The following is a 19,511-nucleotide window of genomic DNA, read 5'->3' on the forward strand; positions in this document are numbered from 1 at the left end:
CACTTAATATTTACACTCTGCTACTTCTTCAGTGTGCTTCTTAGTTTGTCTGTTACCAACAGTAGCTCAATTACGATTGCAGACACTTTTAGCTAAACTGTATACCACAGTGGTAACCTGGCTTAAGGCACAGATGTGGTGTTTAACACCTCCCTGAAGCAACTTCTCCAGACCCTAAACATCAACAATTAAAATTACTTGTGGGCAATTCTTCAGCTTCGAGTCAATTTACATTCACATAGAGGAATTAAACACACAGGGTATAATATCATCACTTCAAAGCTAAAGTCATGATGACTGCTCTAAGTTCATTTACTGAACTTCTGCAAATACAAGTTGCTCTAGTGATTCTTACATACATACTTCAGTAAAAAAAGTGCTAGAACAGTGAGTTGTTTGAAGTGTTTATTGTGGAATCCTGTACAGAGAATGTTTATAAACAGACTTAAAACTTGTGAGGAAGATAGGTTGATTTCATGAAGCTGTAGAAGTAGCCATTGCTTCTTCATAAGCTTGGAGGGCCAATTCTATATAGCCTTCTCTCTGTGATTCAGTTTTTGCAAATGCCTGCAACCATGACAGGAGAGACATTAATGTACAAAAGCATCCCTGAATAATGGTATTTCATCATTCCAGTGGTACATCAGCCAGTGACAACCCAAATCCTAGAGCAGCTATATATAGTTTAAAAAATGGCACAAAGCCCCCAACACAGTACAAGTACCCACTTCTTAAGGAGAAATTAGCCTACTAACTCGACTTCTGCTGTTTAGAAGCTTTATCTAGTTACATAACCTTAAAGTGTAAAAGCATACCTTGATCAGATCAACTCCTTGAAGCTTCCCTTCTTTAGCTTCTTTTGCTGATGGACATTCAGGATGAAGCATGTGATACAGGGTAATTAAACTTGTAGCATCATCCAGCCTAAACCAATAAAGGCTCATTTGTAGTAATAGCTTTCTCTCAATATTTAAGAGGACTTAAAGAAAGTGTACTTTGCACACCACACGTGTTCTTTAACTGCTTTCACTGGCTATATGCTAATTGGGTCACCTAGCTCAACAGGCATCCAATCTATTGCAAAGGCAACCTGTTCAGGAGAAGGCAGACCAGAAGCATGCAAACACCAACAAGCACCAGGTAAGGCACTTACATGTAGCCATACTGCAGTTTAAGCCTGATGCTTAATTAAGCTGAAATCTCTCTGTGAAATACAATTAATTACCCAGTAACAAGTATTTAGCAGAACAACTGCAGAAACTTGTTAACACGGACTGCAGTAACCAGCATGTTTTACAGATGTAGCATTAGAAATCTTGTTGACACCTCAGCCCTCAGCTGCATTTAGAACTTGAACAGATGCTTTACATAAATGCAAGCATTAGCCAAAGGTGTGTGGTAGGTAAAGATGCTCCAAACTCCAGTAATGTTAATTGTTCAGACATTTCAATTTTTCCTTTAACAATTTGATTCCAAAACTGGAACTTTTCTGTATTGCTTCTTCTCCTTGAGTTTAAAAGTAAAATCAGACCAGCTGCTGAAAGCTTCTAACTTCAACAGTGGGGTTAAAAAAGGAAGAAAAGGGTGTGCCAATCTTAAAAGCCAAAAAGGCTGTCAGGCTTTAAGATCAGCACTGGCCAGGGCTGGTATGGTGCTTCCATTCAGCACCTATTTAACTAAAAGTTACAGCTAGCCTATGATATAATGCAAATGAAAACTTATTACATCTTAAAAAAAATACTGTATTTTCAAACACTGGAACTTGTTTTCTGTTTAGATAACCAGAATTAATAAGTGACAGACACCACTTACAAGTCTCTGTTGATCATATCTATTAGTAAGCCATCCGTTTTCTTTCTGTTGACTAGATACCATACCATGCCTCCAAAGTGTCTTGTTGAACGGAGCAGGTCGTATTTGGCATGTTTCTCAATGTCATCATAAGCCCGATGATGAACCTATACACAGAATTTCAGTCTCATCAGTGTAACTGGAGCTGGGTGACAGTTTCTCCCCTCTCCATCTCTGAGTTTCTCCCTAATATGCAGGAGTAAGCCACAGGCTGAGCCATGCAACACTAAAGCTTAATACATGTTATAATTCAAGGTAACACTGGGATAAGCTAAGTTCTTGCTACTTAGGTGTAGACATCTTTATGTTAAGAGAAAGCTAAATACATGTAACAGAAGTTACATTCTCAGGGCCTTGAGAAATTACTACAATTCAAAGAGAAATAAACACTTTAAAGGCAAGTATAGATTAACCTATTTACCAGTAGCTAGATTTCTGCTAGAATTGTATTTTTTGTACCTGGTCTTTGTCAAAAATAATACAGTGCTCTCGGGTGCACTTTCATCCATTATCTATCCTGTTCTTTCAAATCCCACTGCAGCAGTCAGCATGACTTGAGTGAGCACAGCTCTGGTTGGGGTCACTTACAGGCATTATCATAACTTCTGGTTTGATACCAAACCCCTTATGTACAGGCTATTTTTATGCATCTGTAGTTCTTTGTATACTGTGGAAATTACTTACTTAAACAGAATCTGGGTTACTTTTCTACAAGAAAAAAATAAAGAAGATAAGAGGTAATCTATACAGCGGAGAAAGAACATGCGAACAGCACCTTTGATGCCCAGATAATGCTGATGGTTACTGCTGTGGGAAACCAGGACATGGTTATAGAACAAACCCTTAAGTTATTCATTAGTGCTACTTATACTAGAAAAAAGCTAAATGAACTCACTCTGATATAGTCAGCTGAATCTGGTTCAAACTGAGCAATGCACATGTTGAGGACATCCTCATGACGGTCTTGCTGAAATACGGTCTAAAACAACAGTTCAAATTCAGGACTAGATTCTGAATCACACTATTCCAATGCTCCAAAATCAAAACAGCAGCCACAACATTTCTGTTCTAGGCAACAATTATACTGAGCACCCCCCTTAATCAGGAAACAAAATGAATAAGACTATAGGAACTGCTTTAATGGCACTGTATTAATGTTTCTTTGATTTCTCTTCCCCTGAATTTTTCAGATTAAGTGTGTGATTTCATCAAAGCAGAACAAATTAGATGTGGATTTCTGGTATGACAGAATATTTGCACCTACCCAGGATTTACCTTGCCCTAACCTGAAACTTCATTGCAAGTATTTTAACAAAGTTTCAATGATGAGCAATTGTTCAAAAGAGAATTGAAGCAGCTTAAAACCTAACAGCAGACTGGTTTACTCAGAGTTACTCTGTCCATCTAGCACAGCTTCACTGTCCAAGCACAGTTAAGTAAAAATGATCAGTTTCCAGACCCAAAGATCTTACCCCAAGGTGTTCATCCTTGAATAGCACTGGGGGAATAACTCTGCGCCCTTCTTGTGGGAAGAATATCTGTATCATTCTGTCTCGCTCGTCCCAAGTTGCTTTGCGTAACACACCATTTGGTTCTCTAACAACAATGAAACGTTCCTGAAAACAAGGTAAAAAAAGCATCGTCTCCCAAAGTCTGCTCTCTCTGTAGCCAGAACCATTGCAAAAAGATCTTATTTTGCCAAAGTCCTTCTCTACCTAAACTCACACTAAAAACACCCGTTTCTAGTTGATTGATGCTATGTGCTAGATGCATCGTTTCTCCCTTGATACCTGGTCATCAAGTGCTACATTTTCACCTTAATTTTACTGTTACACAACTGCATGCACCCACACTGAGAGCTACAAGTCTGTGAAGTTTACATAGAGAACCTAACTAATGGCGAGAGAAAGGAGTTAGTGTTGTCGCCAGCCTGACTGATGTATTTAATAACACATACTGAGCCAAGAAGGGAAGAGTCTTGGACTTTTTCAACTGTTTCAGAGGTAGGTGCTAGAATCAAGTAACAGCAAGTGCAAAAACAAAAAATACAAGTAAAAAACCCCACACTTGTATCTCTTCACAAGCATATTTGATTTAGGCAGCACACAGGAAAGTCCGTTGGAACGAGGAAGTTTTCAATACACTGAGGCAGAAGAATAAACAGCAGGTACTTGGAGAGAGTTCTCAGATGGTGTAGTAGATCAGAATCACACAACTCTTTAGGGTTGGAAAGGATCTCTGGAGTTCATCTAGTTCAGCTGACTACAGGCCTTTAACTGAATTCTACTCTCCTGATCATGACCCTTCCAACTCTGCCATTCACCCAGTTCTCAATCCACCTCACTGTCCATTCAAGTAACCCACATTTCCAAAGCTTACCTATGAGGATGTTACAAGAAATGGTGTCAAAAACCTTGCTGAAGTTGAGGTAGATATAACACACTGCTCTCCTCTGTCATGCTGACATCTTGCCATGTCATCATAAAAGGCTATTAAGGTTAGTCAAGCAAGATTTACCCTTGGTGAATCCATGCTGACTACTCCTGATGACCTTCTTTTGTTCTAGATGCTTGGTGATGACCCCCAGAATGACCTGTTCCATCTCCCTTCCAGGGATGGAGGCGAGGCTGACTGGCCGGCAGTTTCCTGGGTCCTCCTTTCTTGCCCTTTTTGAAGATGGGAGTAACACTGGCCCTCCTCCAGTCATCAGGCACCTCTCCTGTTCTCCATGATCTTTCAAAGATGATGGAAAGCAGCAGAGCAACAACATCTGCCAGCTCCCTCACTACCCATGGGTGTAGGCCATCATCAGGGCCAGTGGATTTATGGGTGTTAAGTCTGACTAGCCTATTCCTAACCCAACCCTCTATGACCAGGGGGAAGTTTTCCTTTCTCCAGCCTGGGAGACTGGGCAATTCATTTCACAGTATTATCACCATATGCATGTTTGAACCATGGAGACTTCTGAGAATCATAATACTTGTTAAGAAATTTTCCTGTCTCTTACTACTGGCACCTAAGACAATCTGGAGGTTCATTAAACAAAGCAATCTTTACCCCTATGCTCCATAATTCTATTTGACAACTGTTTCTTCACAGCTTTCCTGATAATTTACTTTATCACTTACTCAGCTTTCCTTTGCCACTGTGAAGTAACTCCATCTATGCCCAGTAGTAAGTAATCCAGTTCCACAGAAAGATTCTATGAAGTGTGGAGGAGCACACCTAGCATATCACAAGCATCTGCGTTTGAAATAATTAACCAACCACCCCACAGCCCCCACCAAGACTGCTTTTGAGTACTGGAATGTCAGTCACTATCAGTCATAAACATTTAGAAATGCATTTCTCTGTATTCCCTTGTACCAGACTGAACTTGCAACTCCTCAGACTTTTTACAAACTAACATAACTATACTTTATTCAAACCTAAAGGTTAATTTGAAATTAAGAATGATAAGGTCTTAAAAGAGTACACTGTTACTTACACGATGTGGAACAGAGTAACTTATATCTGTAAAGACATATTTTGTGGTTTCAGTTCCTTCAAGTAATTTGTCTTCTGCTAACACATCATCAATTGGCTCTCTTTCATCCAAAACAGGGGGCATGATTAGTCTTTCTTTAGCTTCCTCAATGGCTTTTCTTGTGGCCTTGGAAAAGGAAAAAACCAGTTAAATTTTACAATTAAGAAAAAAGCTAACATACAATTTTTGGACAAACATAAGAAGTGAGACACTAATTCAGTCTGCAGGTAGATGAATCACAACTGAACAATATACCACTACTGTAGCTCGGGCAAACTGGTGGAGGAAGTTCCTAAGCAAAAATCTATATATACTACTGCAAACGCCAAGTTTATTTCAGTTATTTTATCATGGCAAATTTCCACCAAAGCATAAACCACAGTCAACAGTTTAGGTAAAGAGGATAATTAAGAAAACCTGTTACTCAAGAAAACAAAAAAGCATCTGATTTCCTTTCATATTCCATAATAAATCAAGAAAATCTGTATAAATAAATCTTGACTATTTAAAGTGGAGATTTACACAAAACCTAAATGCTCCAGGCTTAGGGAAAAGTGGCTGGAGGCCACTCCAGACTCACGGAAAAGGACCTGAAGGTGCTGACTGACAGAGCTGAAAATGAGCAGCTTATGCCTGGGTAGCCAAGATGCCACCAGCATCCTGGCCTGTATCAGCACCGGTGCGGCAGCAGGGCCAGGGCAGTGATCAGCCCCTGTGCTGGGCACTGGTGAGGCCGCACCTCGAACCCTGTGCTCAGCTCTGGGCCCCTCACTACAAGAGAGACATTGAGGAGCTGGAGCAGGGCTGGAGAAGAGCAATGGAGCTGACGCAGGGCCTGGAGCACAAGTGTGGTGGGGAACGGCTGAGGGACCTGGGGGGGTTCAGTCTGGAGAAGGCTCAGGGGGGACCTTATCGCTCCCTACAACTGCCTGACAGGAGGATGGAGCCAGGAGGGGGCTGGGCTCTGCTCCCAAGGAACAAGGGATGGGACAAAAGGAAACGGCCTCAAGCTGCACCAGGGGAGGTTTAGATGGAGCTGAGGCACAATTCCTTCCCAGAGGGTGCTCAGGCAGTGGAACAGGCTGCCCAGGGCAGTGCTGCAGTCATGGCCCCTGCAAGTGTGCATGCACCATGGAGATGAGGCCTCAGCGCCATGGGTTAGTGGTGGCTTTGGCAGTGCTGGGGAGTGGTTGGACTTGATGATCTTAAGGATCTTTTCCAACCTGGTCGATTCTACAATTCTAGGAAACAAGTAACGAAACCTGAATGTTATCAACAGCAGCACTAAAGGAAGCAGAAACACAAACTGTTACAGGGCCACTGCGAGCTTTTTGCTAAACGCAAAGCTTTTATCAACACGACGCGGAGCAGACTACCTCTTCCAGCTGAGCTTCTGTCATCAGCTTGTATGTGGGTGGCTTAAGCTCCTTCTTCACCGGCCTAAACACCTTCTGCAGATTGAGCCCTGTCATTTTGTACAGCAGATTCTGAACCGCTTCATCCGTGAAGGCAGGCTTGGCGGCTTTTTCTCCTGCAGGATTTCACACTCCGTTAACCCAGCCGGCAGGAAGCCGCGGCCATGCCACCCCCTCCCACTAAAGACCCAGAACAGCCCCACACTCCTCCTCCCGCCCTCCCCAGATCACCATGAAGGGCACTTGCAATGAGAGAGGGCCCGGTGGGGGGGGGGGTCCCTGTTCGCATCCCTTCTCCCCTCACGTACCGCCCGCAGCCGCCGCGTCCTGCCCGAGCCCCCGCCGCGCGCGGCACCCCCACAGAGCCCGCGCCGCGCGCGGCAGCCGTGCGGGGACCCATGCGCTGAGCGCCGCCATCTTACACACCCGCCCCTTCCCTTCTTCCCTTCCTGCCGCCCCGAGGCGCGCCGGGAAATGGAGGCGCCGTTCAGCTCAGCGTCCTGTCATAGCGGGGCCGCAGGGGGGAGCTCACCTCAGGGGCGAATAGGCGCGGCCCCTCCCCGCCCCGCGCGTTTTTAAACCGAGAAATCGCTTCCAGTGCGTTTGTGTGATTAAAACGTTGCCGAGGCGGAGGTGAGGACAGGTTAGGGTGGGAATTCGTTCTGCTAGAGCAAGTAGCGGGAGCAGGGCGTGGAGCAGAGGGGGCTGTCCTCTTTCTCAGGTGGGAAGCGGATGGAGCAGAGGTCTAGGTTGGCAGGTCTCCTTGCTTCTTGGGAAAAGGAGGAATTGAAGCCAGCGTGCACATTTGCCGCAATTAAACCACTGGTAAACAGTAACTGCTCAGGGACTAGGAAGGGTGTGAGGTGATAAGTGGGTTCATTTCTTTAGAGGAGTAACGGAGCTGGTGAAGGGTGTGGAGTATAAGCCTGGTGAGGAATGGCTGAGGGACCGGGGGGGTGGGGCTGAGGCTCATCTGGAGAGATGCCTTTCAGGAGGGTCGTGTGAGGAAGTGACTGGTCTTTTTTCCAAATTAACAAGGGAAGGACAAGAGGAAATGTCCTCAAGCTGTGCCAGGGGAGGTTTAGACTGGATATTAGGAACAATTCCTTCCCCAAAGGGTGCTCAGCATTGGGACAGGCTGCCCAGGGAAGTGCTGCAGTCACTGTCCCTGGAAGCGTTTACAAACTGTAGATGAGGTCCTCAGTGATATGGGTTAGTGGTGGCCTTGGTAGTGCTGGGGAGTGGTCGGACTTGATGATCTTCAAAGTCTTTTCCAACCTGGCTGATTCTGTAACTTTATTAGCAGCTGCTGGGCCTGGTGTCTCTCTGGTTGGTCAGTCAGCAGGGCAAGGGCTGCCTGCCTGAGAGGGAGAAATATGGTGGTAAATTCTGTCAAATTTAAAACCACGTGTGGCTCTAGTGTATCTGCTGATTTGGCACTTGCATTGTGATTGAAGGGACAGTCTAGTTGCCAGGTGCCACAAGTAGTCATGCCTGGAAGTACTTAACCTCCTGAGGTGTGTCTGTATCATGGGCTGCCTCCCTCAGTCCCTGTCTCTGCAGGTGGTGAGTTTAGTCTTCTTGTGTTGAGGGAGCTTTGACATTTTTGTTAATGAGGGCAAATTGTAGAGTCACAGCCTCGTTTCTGTTGGAAGGGACCTTAAAGCTTGTCCAGTTCTAACCCCTGCACAGGCAGGGACACCTTCCACTAGCGTAGGTTGCTCCAAGCCCCATCCAACCTGGCCTTGAACACTGCCAGGGATGGGGCAGCCATGGCTTCTCTGGGAAACCTGTGCTGATGTATAAATGTGTGTGTGTGTATATATATATAAATAACTGTATATAATATTATAAATAGCTGCATTGAAGCATAAAACCAAATTTTATGTTTATATCCAATAGGCACAGCAGATCAGATCTAATGTCTGTGAAGAGCGGGTATGCAGTTGAAATGGTTATGTTACTTCATTACAACTATAACTGTTTTCTTATAAATGAGTCTGCTTTAGGGATTGAAAGTTTGTTTTCTCTAGCTGGCCTGTATCTTCTATTGCAATTGTCAGCCTTACAGGCTGTTGTTAGGATGTGTGAAACAGAAAGAAAACCTATTATCAGCAGGCAGGTGTTTGTACAGGGGCCCTGAATGCTTCGAATTTTACAATGCCTAAAGCCACACTTTGATGCAGTCTGGCTGATGACTTCCTGTCCAAACAGGAAATATTTCATCTCCAGGAGAGGATATTTGGAAGCACAAGTAATGTGCTTAAATTCTGCAGATTTCTAATTGGTTTAAAGGTATAGTTTATTGCTTTGCCAAATCAAAAACTAAATTATGTTATTTTCGAAAATGGAGATTGAAGTCTTGGAGAAAAGGAAGGTTTTATAACATATGTTGGTCTTCATTAGCATGAAGTTAAGCATCAGGTGAAAAATATATTTGTCTCTAATAACAGACCTTCATTATCCTAGGGAGTATTGCTGTCCTCCTCTGTCTTACTCTGTATTCAAACACATGTGCTGGGTTGAATTTTATGTTCAAGCTTTTCAATATCCTGGCCTTTGCACTCTCAGAAAGGTTGCAGGAGGGCATATTCTTCTCATATTTGTATTGGTACTATTAGGTTGAAATAGCTGAGAATTTATGAGTGCAAATGAGCCCTTAATATTATTTTAATGCGATTTTGTGCATAATTTGTTTAAATAGTGCTAGAAAATGAAAAAAATAATTTTGAGGAAATGAAGAACGTGTTGTTTTTCAGTTCTTGCTTGGAAGATCTCTAGGGTGAGAGCTATACCCTATAAGGGAATTGGGAAGTTATTTGGCGACTTGCCTAAAAGCCACTTCAGACCTGTTCCTGAATTTGGATGGCAAGCTAACGTCCATTTAAATTCACAAAAGTCCTTAGAAAAACAACAAAATTTATTGGGCTATATCCAGGAGAGGTTAAATTCACAGTCATTCTGTACTGGAGTAGTAACAGCTGCTGTGAGGATTAGCCTTTTGGCTGGTGGGATGAAAGGAAATATTAACTAATTATACTGTAGATGGAAGTATAGCAGGTTAACATAATTTGTAAAATAAAATCACCTTATATTGAATAGGTTGGTTATATTTTATGTATTATTTATATCTGTACTGAAGTTTTAAACAGGATGTTTTATATTGGTAGACTTAAAAATAAAACGCCACCTTGAAGAATTAGTGGTGTAAAAAACTGATAATGAAATAAAGAGTCTTTCTCAGCTTTTGGTAGTATTCTGAATGCATCCCAGGACAGTTGCTGTTGGAAAATTACAACCATCTGATGGTGGGTGGATGTCCCCTGTGAAAGACACTGGTGGTCTAAGTCTGGATTCTATTGGAAAAGTGTCAATACAAAATTACCTCCACAGTTGGCATTAATTTCCTTTGTGTTGGTCGTTTCAGGAGAGCAAAAGGATCAGATGGCTGCTGAGAGTGAATCAGTTTGGTTAACATCTTGGGGGAAGAGAAAGCAAACTGGGAGTTTAGGAGCTTTATTGTTGCTTTGCCTATTTAATTGATAAAATAAGGGGTGGTAGTTTGGCAGACTTTCTGAATAATAAATGTGTAAAATTAGTAGTAAGAAGTTGTTAGGAAGGAAGGGTTCTTTGTTAGGAAATAATACAGGGTAAAATACCAAATATGTTTTGGTAAGTGTGCAGCCAGAGGCTGTAAGAAGAGGGTGCACTCAAGGCAGGCTTTGTACGTGTCCACAGTTGATGACATGACCTTTTTAAAATTAATGGTTGGTTCTCTTGCTCCTGGTAAGAAAGAACCTGACAATCCTGTGGAACGTTTTTTCTGGGGCACGTAATGGACCAGGTTGGAAGCTCTTTTTACTAAACCCGCAGGGTTAGTCTGAAGAGTAATTATTTTTTCACAGAGAAGGCAGAGAGAATGCTGAAGTAGGACAGATGACACAATGCTTATTATATCATTTAGTATTTATTCATATTTATTTTAAAATAAAGGCTTTTAAAGGAACATTTAAAGGATTTAATATATTACATATGCTTGGTTTTGTCTCCCTGTGTCCATAGATGGAGTGGGGTATTTTTTTTTTTTTTCTGAAATAGTTGGGGCGGTCATTTGAATTAGTCACCTCTTTTCAGGCATGTTACCTGCAAGCACCTTATTTGCTAGTTTCTTTTGTTGGAGGGAGATTATTATTTTCTCAGGAATTGCCTTTAAGGTCTGTAGCCATGGATTTCATTGCCATCCACAGCCCTCCTAGCTGTTTTGATGATGATGATGGTGATGGTGGTGATGCATGAGCCTTTGCTAACACATCAGAGTGGGTATTTTCTGTCTTAAAGACCATATAGATATCTGAAGCTGTTTTAGTTTCAAATTCCATTGTGATACTTGACTGCAGTGACATGTCTGTGTGGCTGCAGAACTGTCCTGAGCCAAACCTACCTCCTGGGGCAGAGCTAGGGGTTGTTCTGCAGAACAAAGCCTATTTTCCAAAATAATAAGAGATGCATGCTGGAACTGAATGGTGAACTCATCTGTAGCCATTATCATCCTCTATCATCTGCTGCCTCCTGTTGCCTATGGAATTATCCTTAGTGAGAGGGAATGAGAGGGAAACATCATGCAGAAATCTCCCAAGTTTGCTTCTTTGGTGCTGGCAGTTTTAGGAAGTACTAGTAGTAAACATAGGTTGAACAACAAATTGTGCCTTGACTATTTGACATTTTTATTTCAAATCTGAAGAAAAAAATGACAAACCAAAACAGATTATACATGCTCTTTATTTTAAATATCCGGCCTCATTTCGGGGGGAGTTTATACTACGCACATGTGCTATATTATCATGGGCCACAGGGGGGCAAGATTGAGGTTTTAAAAGTAAAGAATGAATGTGCCTGAGGAGTTACAGTGGATAATGTAAATGAACTCTCTTCATTAATGACCCGGATTTGCCTCTGTCTCACATAAAGCTGCCATAATCTCACTTTAATAATGATAAATTAGATAGATACAAGTACTGTCTCCAGCAGTTGAGATTACATACATTATTTATAGTAGGGATATAAATCCCACTTCAGTTTATATTGTTTTCTTTGCCGCACTCAAACAGCTTGAGCCAAAGCCCATTAAAGCCATTGGAAGTCCTTCCCTGACTTCAGCAAGCTCTGAATTAAGAGTCCATATTTTTCAAATAAACTTTATTCTTCCTTCCTGCCCTTGTAATAATTATCCTTTGAAAATGAGCTGTCAGCAAAAAAATAGTAACTATTTTATATTATTCAAAGTAGGGTAGAATTAAAGTAATTGTTGTTTTCCCCATTCTTGATCCTCTTTTTACCTCCCTCTCATTCCATCGCTATTTAAAATCTTGTCCGTCTGAATCCAAGCACTTGCCAGGGCATTGTGAACTAAATCTGGTGTCCAGCAAAGACTGTTCCATGCAGGCAGGATGGGACCTACCTGATATCTTTATTTCCTAAGTAGAAGGACAGAGCAGGAGTCCTGGTGGATTTGTTGGTTTCTTTCATATTTGGGATGAGAATGCTTGGAGGAGAAAACATCTTCCAAATCTAAGGTTAATTAGATTTTTTTTCTCTTCTGTTGCTAAAAAGAGTGGTCAGTGCCTTTCTCTCATAATTGTGTTTGTCACTGAAACCTAACAGAATATTCTGAAACATGCCTTGTCCAGATTAAACCTAGATGGGGATGATGTGCTTTGTCTGGCCTATTGGCAAAGGCTTCGGAAAAATCCAAATCACGTGTGTCTACTAGTTGCACTGTATCACATTTTGTCATTCTCCCAAAGAAGCCTGGAGATAATGATTTTCCTGCCTTTTTTTCTTATTTTTTTTTTTTTTTTAATTCAAGCTTCACCAAGACTGTTGTATCACGCTATGGTTTTTCACTTAATTTATCAATGCATTTACCTGACACAGAAGCATATTCTCCTAGTTATAAACTAACACTTATTCAATGGGAACTGCAGAATTTTGTTTATTCCAGCCTTTTCTCATAAGAGCTGAGTCGATGAACCACTTCATCCTTCAGTTCTTTCACAAGTAGGTATATGTATTATTCTGCTGATGGCTTGTTATGGTTAAATAGATTATTTTTTCCCAGACCTGGTTTGGTCTCATAGTTTCCTTTTGCTTATTTTTTCCAGTCTAAAGAACATGTACCTCACAACTAGTTATCTTGTGACTTAGTGATAACAAGAAACCACTCTTAATTGCATGCCATTCCCTTTTCATATGCTTTTTGCTTCTGATACTCCATCTGTTTCTGGGATTCTTTCACAAGTTCACTTCTCGTCTATGTAATTATTTTTCTTTAAATCTCCCAGTTTTATTTCACATTGCACCTAAGCCTCTCTGTTTTCATCTTGTATTACTTTGAAATCATCTGAATTTTTTTTGCTTTGTTTTGCCACCTTGATTTCTCTTCCTTCTTTCCCCAAATTTATTTTCATGCATAAAAGCTCCTGTAGTTTGCTATTTAACAGCCTGTGGTTTTTTTTACTTACTTAGTTGTTGCTGTTGATAAGGGCAATGGTTACCTTTGGCTTGCTGTTTTGTGTTTAAATAGCCTACATGTCAGGGTCAGTTTTTTTAACCTATTCCTTACCCAGACCATACTAAAGTTTTTATACTGTTTTATATAAAATCCCCTCTCTTCTAAAGGTGGAGCTGCATGTGGGGTAGGGATAGTTTGTTCTGGTTTTTTTTTTTTCTGCTTTCTTTCTCTCCCCCCCACCCCCCCTTCTTTGGATTCCTTTGGATCCAGAGTGTAACACAAATTAAATTTGCTTAGGCAAACCCACTGTGCATTTAAAAAAGTCATTATAAAGACAGGATCCTGGGGGTCTGACAGAAAAGCTAAAACAGCTGTGTGCTCCAGTACAAACAACGCATAAATCTGCAGTATCTTCTCTTCATGATCAAGTAAGTGAAAGAAAAGGCTCACAAAGTAAAAGATATTTTTATCCCCCAGAAGAAGAGTTAAGAGAATTCAGTGACAGTCTAAATCTCAGCCATTTCTGTTAGGCAGTTAAAAGCTAGCATTTCTTCATTTGTTTTAAGCAAAAGCATTTTGATGTGCTAGCCAAACAATTCTTTTGACCTGTTAGAAATGAAGGTTGATTTTAAGTCCAAGATGAAATGGTTATTCAGCTCTTCAGTGAAGAGCATCTATCTCAAGTTTCCAGTTGTGTTTGCTCTTATTTATTCTTGTTTATTCTTGCTACTTTGTTTCTATCCAAGCCCATAAAGAAAAGGCTAAAACCAAAGCCAGACATGGAGTTAGTTTGGTCAAAGAGTCATCAGATTGTTTTCCCCATTTATTTCCAAGTAAACCTCTTGATATTTATTAGGTTGCCCACCAGAGTTAATAGGAAGACTCCCATCCAGTTTTGGACAAACTGTCTGAGTAGAATACGAGATGTCACTAGATGACTTGCAGAACAGCATGGACAAAAGTGATTCAGCTGGTGCTATACCTGCTTAATCTGGGGCAAAATATACATGTGGATTGTTTACAAACTGCTGTGAAACTGTGCACTGAATGAGTAATTGTGTTTATGCTTCTTTGAATTTTAAGAGAGTATGTATGTGAGTAGAAATTTGTGCACTGTGTTACCACAGCTCTTTATCTTGTAAGAAAGAGTATGTGTATGTGTACCCATAATCTCTGTATGCTTAGCCACGCCATTTTGCAGTACATGATATGATCATTAACATATGTCAATGCTTGTACATTTGGACTAGGATAAGTGCTTGGATCTTTATGAAGGCGCATATTACATACCTAAATAAATAACATAGCTGGGCAGCTGGAGACATCTAGTAGTGGTTTTATAAAATGTTTCAAGGGGAGAAACCCAGCAGATGGCCCAGCATGCCAGGAGAAATATTAGTGACAGAAACATCAAAAACACAGGTCTGACTCTGCCCCATACATTGTATGCACTGTGTCCCCATTTGTCAGAGGGATGAGTGAGCCACGAATTTAAAGTGTGGAATGCCTTCCTTCTTTGGGAAGGGGATGAAAAAACAACCTTGCAGCAGCAAGTAGAATGAAAATGAAGATGGAAAGCTAAAGGAAAGTGCTAGAAGCCCAAGTGTATGTATCTGGTTATATTTCATTTTTTAGCGACTTCACAGCGAAAGGGGAATGTCTTGGTCCTCCCATTTATTCACCCTATTCTGGGCTGCCTGCTTCTGATTGCTTCCCTTACACCCACTCCACACACACACACATCATATATTTTCATAAACAGTCTTAGTTTATTATCCAAGTGGAAACAATGAATGATTTTCTTTTAGGTTGTTGAGCTGAATCAAGTCACAGAGGGGTCTAATGAGTGACAGAGCCTCTGAGAGGAAAAGAATGGAAGCAGAATCTTCTTATTTCACTTGCAGCAAGCCTCCAGATTGTGTCACAGCTTTCAGGTAACTAGAGCCTCAAGGCCAAAACTTGTTCTCTGCGTTCAAGCCCTCCTTTGAGCTGTTTTGCTTGTTGGAAAAATTTTGGTCTACCTGACAGTCAATAAACAGAGTCAGTGATTTTTCTTCTGTCTTCTTTTTTTTTAAAAGCACAACAGTTCAGGCCACATACAAATTTAGGATGTGACCCTGAGACTATGTGTTCCATGGAACAGCAAATCAGATACTGTCCCCTTTGCTCTGCAACAGCACAAAGATTTCTCAAACCTCACAAGGTATTATTGAGATGCAGCCAATCCACATAACATTTTACAGCAGAATTTTGCAGCACTGAGATCACTTCATTTTTCCTGTGTACTCCAGTGCAGCAGAATTACTTGCAAAGAAAGTAACATTTACTTTGTAAGTAGGCAGTGGAATTTTTGGTTGATACTTACAAATTAAGTAGGTTATTACTCGAAGGGCTTTAATTTAGATCTAAAAACTAAACTGACAATTTGAGTGCTGGGGCAGCAAAAAATGAGTTGTGATCCTGTGAGCAAGAGAGATCAGTATTGTACAATTTGCCTGACTGTGTCTGAAATGAACTGTGCATTTGCTGTACATATTTCAGCCCTAAGGGGCCATAATTTTATACAGTTGTTCACTTGTTTTTATTATATTTTTTATGGTATGCCAAATCAAAATTCTAAATGCTGGTATAATGTGATTCTGTGCAAAATACTGTATGCTCTAAATATTGTATCTCCTACTGATGCAAGTTAGATTTTGCTTATCATTCTTTTGCCTTCTCTTAATAATTTCCCTAGTGCTACTAAAAAAAAAAAAAGTATCTTCCTTGTTAAGTATTAGATGTGATTGTTTTATCACTGTATTTCTGAAAAACAAAACTAATCTGTGCTTTTCAGTGTGAAATCATTTGGACTGTCCTTTCAAAGTTCCCAACATTATTATCTGTGCGGCTACGGAACACTAGATGTCACTGTGTGGCTGCTTGTCGTACATGCAAACGACAGTAGCACAAGTCTCTCAACACATGAAAGAATCTTCGTCTTTCAAAAATATTTGTAATATTTCCTTTTTATTATGAAAACAATTAAAACTTGTAAATGCTCGATTTTTACACTCTAAAAGCATTGCAAACCTTTGTTTCCCTGCATTATGATTACATGGGGAACATTTCTTAATGAGTTAGAGTGGCAAGTACATTTGCTTACTTTTTGGTCTACTGTAAAGCTCTCCGATTGATTGTCTACCAAAAGAGAATTTTCATTTTCTAATTATCATCAGCATACTCCTTACTGTAGAACAAGAAGGAAGGAATAACAGCTGGGGTGTTGCCCTTTTCTATCTCCTCAAATAACCTTTTATTGAGTGCCCTGGTTTGAAGGAGAATGGACACCTTAAAAATTAAGTAAAAGCAAAATGGTTAGGTAGCAACAGTACTTTGAGCTCTAGAGTCATCTTGAAGACAACCAGTGCAACAGTTGTTACTTTGTCAGTATTTGATTGGGTTTGGATGATTTCAAAGGAAGTGGTTTCAAAATCACTGATCTTACACAGCTAATGTGTCAGTCAGAGGGGCCCAGTCCTGCATAGGGTTTTTAATACTGTGGTTAAGTAACATAGTTAATAACATCTAGTGTATTATTACTGATCATATACTGCATAGGGTCTTTAATACTGTGGTTAAGTAACATAGTTAAATCACATCTAGTGTGTTGTTACTGATCATATACTACCTCTGTTTCACTGCTTTGGTCTTTCTCTTCCCCACTCTGTGTGGGTCACAATTCCTAGCTGAGAGCTGTTGATAACTGCCACAGACTTCTTGGTGACTCTGGGTCAGTCACTTTGCTATTTAGTATTTTTAATCCCCCATCTTTAACATACAGATTGATTGGATGAGTAGTTACAAAGAAGTATTACTGTATGTATTCCTACTTTCATTTCAGTTGGATACAGAGAAATATATTAAATTGAAAAAAAAACAAACCTTCGTGTTTCATGAGTAGCTGCCATGTAAATTTAAGGGCTTTGGACCAGGGATTATTTAACTTCTAGTAGAATTTTGCATTACCTGTGCAATACCTTCGTAATTATTTTCAAACAAACCTATACTTGAAGATGCTCCTTGTTTATGCAGCAAGTCCCCTTCTGTCCTGTTTGTCAAAGTAATTATCTCACTCTGCAGAAACGGAGGCAGAAACAATTTTTAGAAGGTAAGACTATGATATGACTTCACTGTGCCTCTGTACAATTTTGCATTTAGTGTATTATTGCTGTACCAACGAGAGGGAGATTATTAATGGTAGGGACCCATGAAGAGTATTACAGATGGACACTGCCTAAGACATAACAGAATGTTACACCTCCTTTGCCAGCTGCTGTATTCTCAGTAGGACAGGAAGGCTCTGTATGTCTCTTAGGACAGAGGGATTAGCAGGCTATTTTATGTTCTGCTCCAATGAAACTAATTGAAGGACTATCTGTGGCCTGTAGTTTCTGTTGGATCATTGGTGATGGTAGGATGAACATACTGCTGTCTTATTCTTTCTCTCTTACTGTAGGTAATGCTGCTTTCTATACCGAAAAGGAGAGGCATAGCATGGAGCAGCCATTTTATTTCCAGCTCCTTCCCATTGTCTTTACAGTCCTACTGCAGCATCCAGTACTGGCCTTCTGATAAACACATGCAGTTTCCCATTTTGGAAACATGGCTAACTGAGTGGGGAAGAATAAGGGGGGGAAAAGAGGCCTGCATGGGAAATAAGATGCTTAGTGCCTTTATTAATGACCCTTCTCCACTCATACTTTCTTCTTTGCTGTTGGTCTCTCTGCTCCACATTCTCTACTAGTAATTTATTTTGACATTTTGACTCCTCTTGTACATCCTTTTTCCCTACCCTTTGTTTATTTCCCTCCTCTTCTGGCAAGGACATACTGCTGTTGCATTTAATTTTGGTTGGTTGGGTCTGATGCTAGTTCCCACCAAAAACATTTGGTTTTTTGGTACTCATAACCACTGTGTGTAAGTGTAAATTGTTACCTCAGGTGGCTACAATCCTTTATTTCCAAATGAGGAACATAAAAAGGAAAGCCCTTGCTCAGTGGAAATGAGATTTGGGACTTACTGCAGTTTGCAGACTGATTAATTGTACAATGAAAACTGAACATTCTGGAGAGCAGCATTGAAGTAAAACAAAGAGCACCAATCAATCAAGAAAGAATTTTCCTGAGGTTTGAATTTATTGGTGTGGTGGTTTTTTTTTTCAATAATTCGAAATTAAATCAGAATCCAGACTAGCCATGGACCTGCGTTCATCCTCTTACAAAGCAACTAGTCACCTAAAACAAGGGAACATACACCATAAACAGATCCTAACACCAAATTCTGTCCCCAGTACTTCAGAAGCCTCTGTTTCTTTCCTTGACAGGGGAGGAGCATGCATATCCCTTGCTGGGTTAGTGGATGATGAGGCCCAACTGCTCTGAGGCACCAGGTCACTCAGAAACACTGCTGCTTTCTGCAGCCAGGCAAGTCAGGGGAGGAACTCCAGGCCTACCCTCTCTGCTGGAACACAACTGCCAGGAGTACACAGGGCCTGGCTAGGCTGCTTTATGCTTTGGATTGAAAGATAACCAGGACACAGACATTGCTTGGGAACAACAGTTTTATTTCAAAATTGCCTCAATGACCAGTGTGTATCCCATCCTTGTGGAATGATTTTTTTTATATTTTTTTCCCTTGTCCTTCCCATTGACAACACCAGAACAGAGAATGGTTTGCGTTGGAAAGGACCTTAAGATCATGTAGTTTCAACCCCCTGTGATGGGCAGGGACCCCCTCACACTAAGCCATGTCACCCAAGGGTCTGTCCAACCTGGCCTTGAGCACTGCCAGGGATGGAGCATTTACCATTTCTTTGGGCAACCTGTGTCAGGGCCTCACCATCCTTTATAGTAAAGAACCTCTTCCTTCCAACCTGAACTTCACCTGTTTTAGTTTGAACTTATTTCCCCTTGTCCTATTGCTACAGTCCCTGATGATGAGTCCCTCTACAGCATACAAACACTTAACTGTGTTGTGTGGTGGGGAAGAACCCTTCAAAATGCCCTTTCCAAATTAATTGTTTTTAACAGTAGCAAGATTAATTTCTCTCAAGTCTTCTACTTCTGTTTTCAATGACAAAATGGCCCAGCAATAGCCGAAGTCCCTCACAGAAACAGGACATCCTGAGCTGGGGCAGATGTACTTTCTCCACCAAGTTTTAATGCAA

The 19,511-nt window shown here is 40.9% G+C and overlaps 1 protein-coding gene and 1 long non-coding RNA gene across 2 annotated transcripts; one reads left to right on the forward strand and one right to left on the reverse strand.

Moving 5' to 3' along the window:
- Positions 1-388: 388 nt before the first annotated feature.
- MRPS22 (mitochondrial ribosomal protein S22) lies at positions 389-7,244 on the reverse strand. The gene is made up of 8 exons (XM_065675442.1): positions 7,101-7,244; positions 6,754-6,908; positions 5,339-5,503; positions 3,324-3,467; positions 2,747-2,830; positions 1,813-1,958; positions 816-924; positions 389-567 (listed from the first exon to the last, which is right to left on the reverse strand). Exons 1-8 carry the CDS (start codon positions 7,207-7,209, stop codon positions 475-477), a joined length of 1,005 nt encoding a protein of 334 aa, XP_065531514.1. The 5' UTR covers positions 7,210-7,244; the 3' UTR covers positions 389-474.
- Positions 7,245-7,397: 153 nt separating this feature from the next.
- On the forward strand, positions 7,398-18,959 carry LOC136012320 (uncharacterized). Its single transcript, XR_010611669.1, has 3 exons — positions 7,398-7,425; positions 15,112-15,237; positions 18,669-18,959. It is a non-coding gene; the product is annotated as an uncharacterized LOC136012320 (long non-coding RNA).
- The last annotated feature ends 552 nt before the right edge of the window (positions 18,960-19,511 follow it).

Source organism: Lathamus discolor, chromosome 3, assembly GCF_037157495.1.
Source record: "Lathamus discolor isolate bLatDis1 chromosome 3, bLatDis1.hap1, whole genome shotgun sequence".
In the NCBI taxonomy this organism is placed as follows: domain Eukaryota; kingdom Metazoa; phylum Chordata; class Aves; order Psittaciformes; family Psittacidae; genus Lathamus; species Lathamus discolor.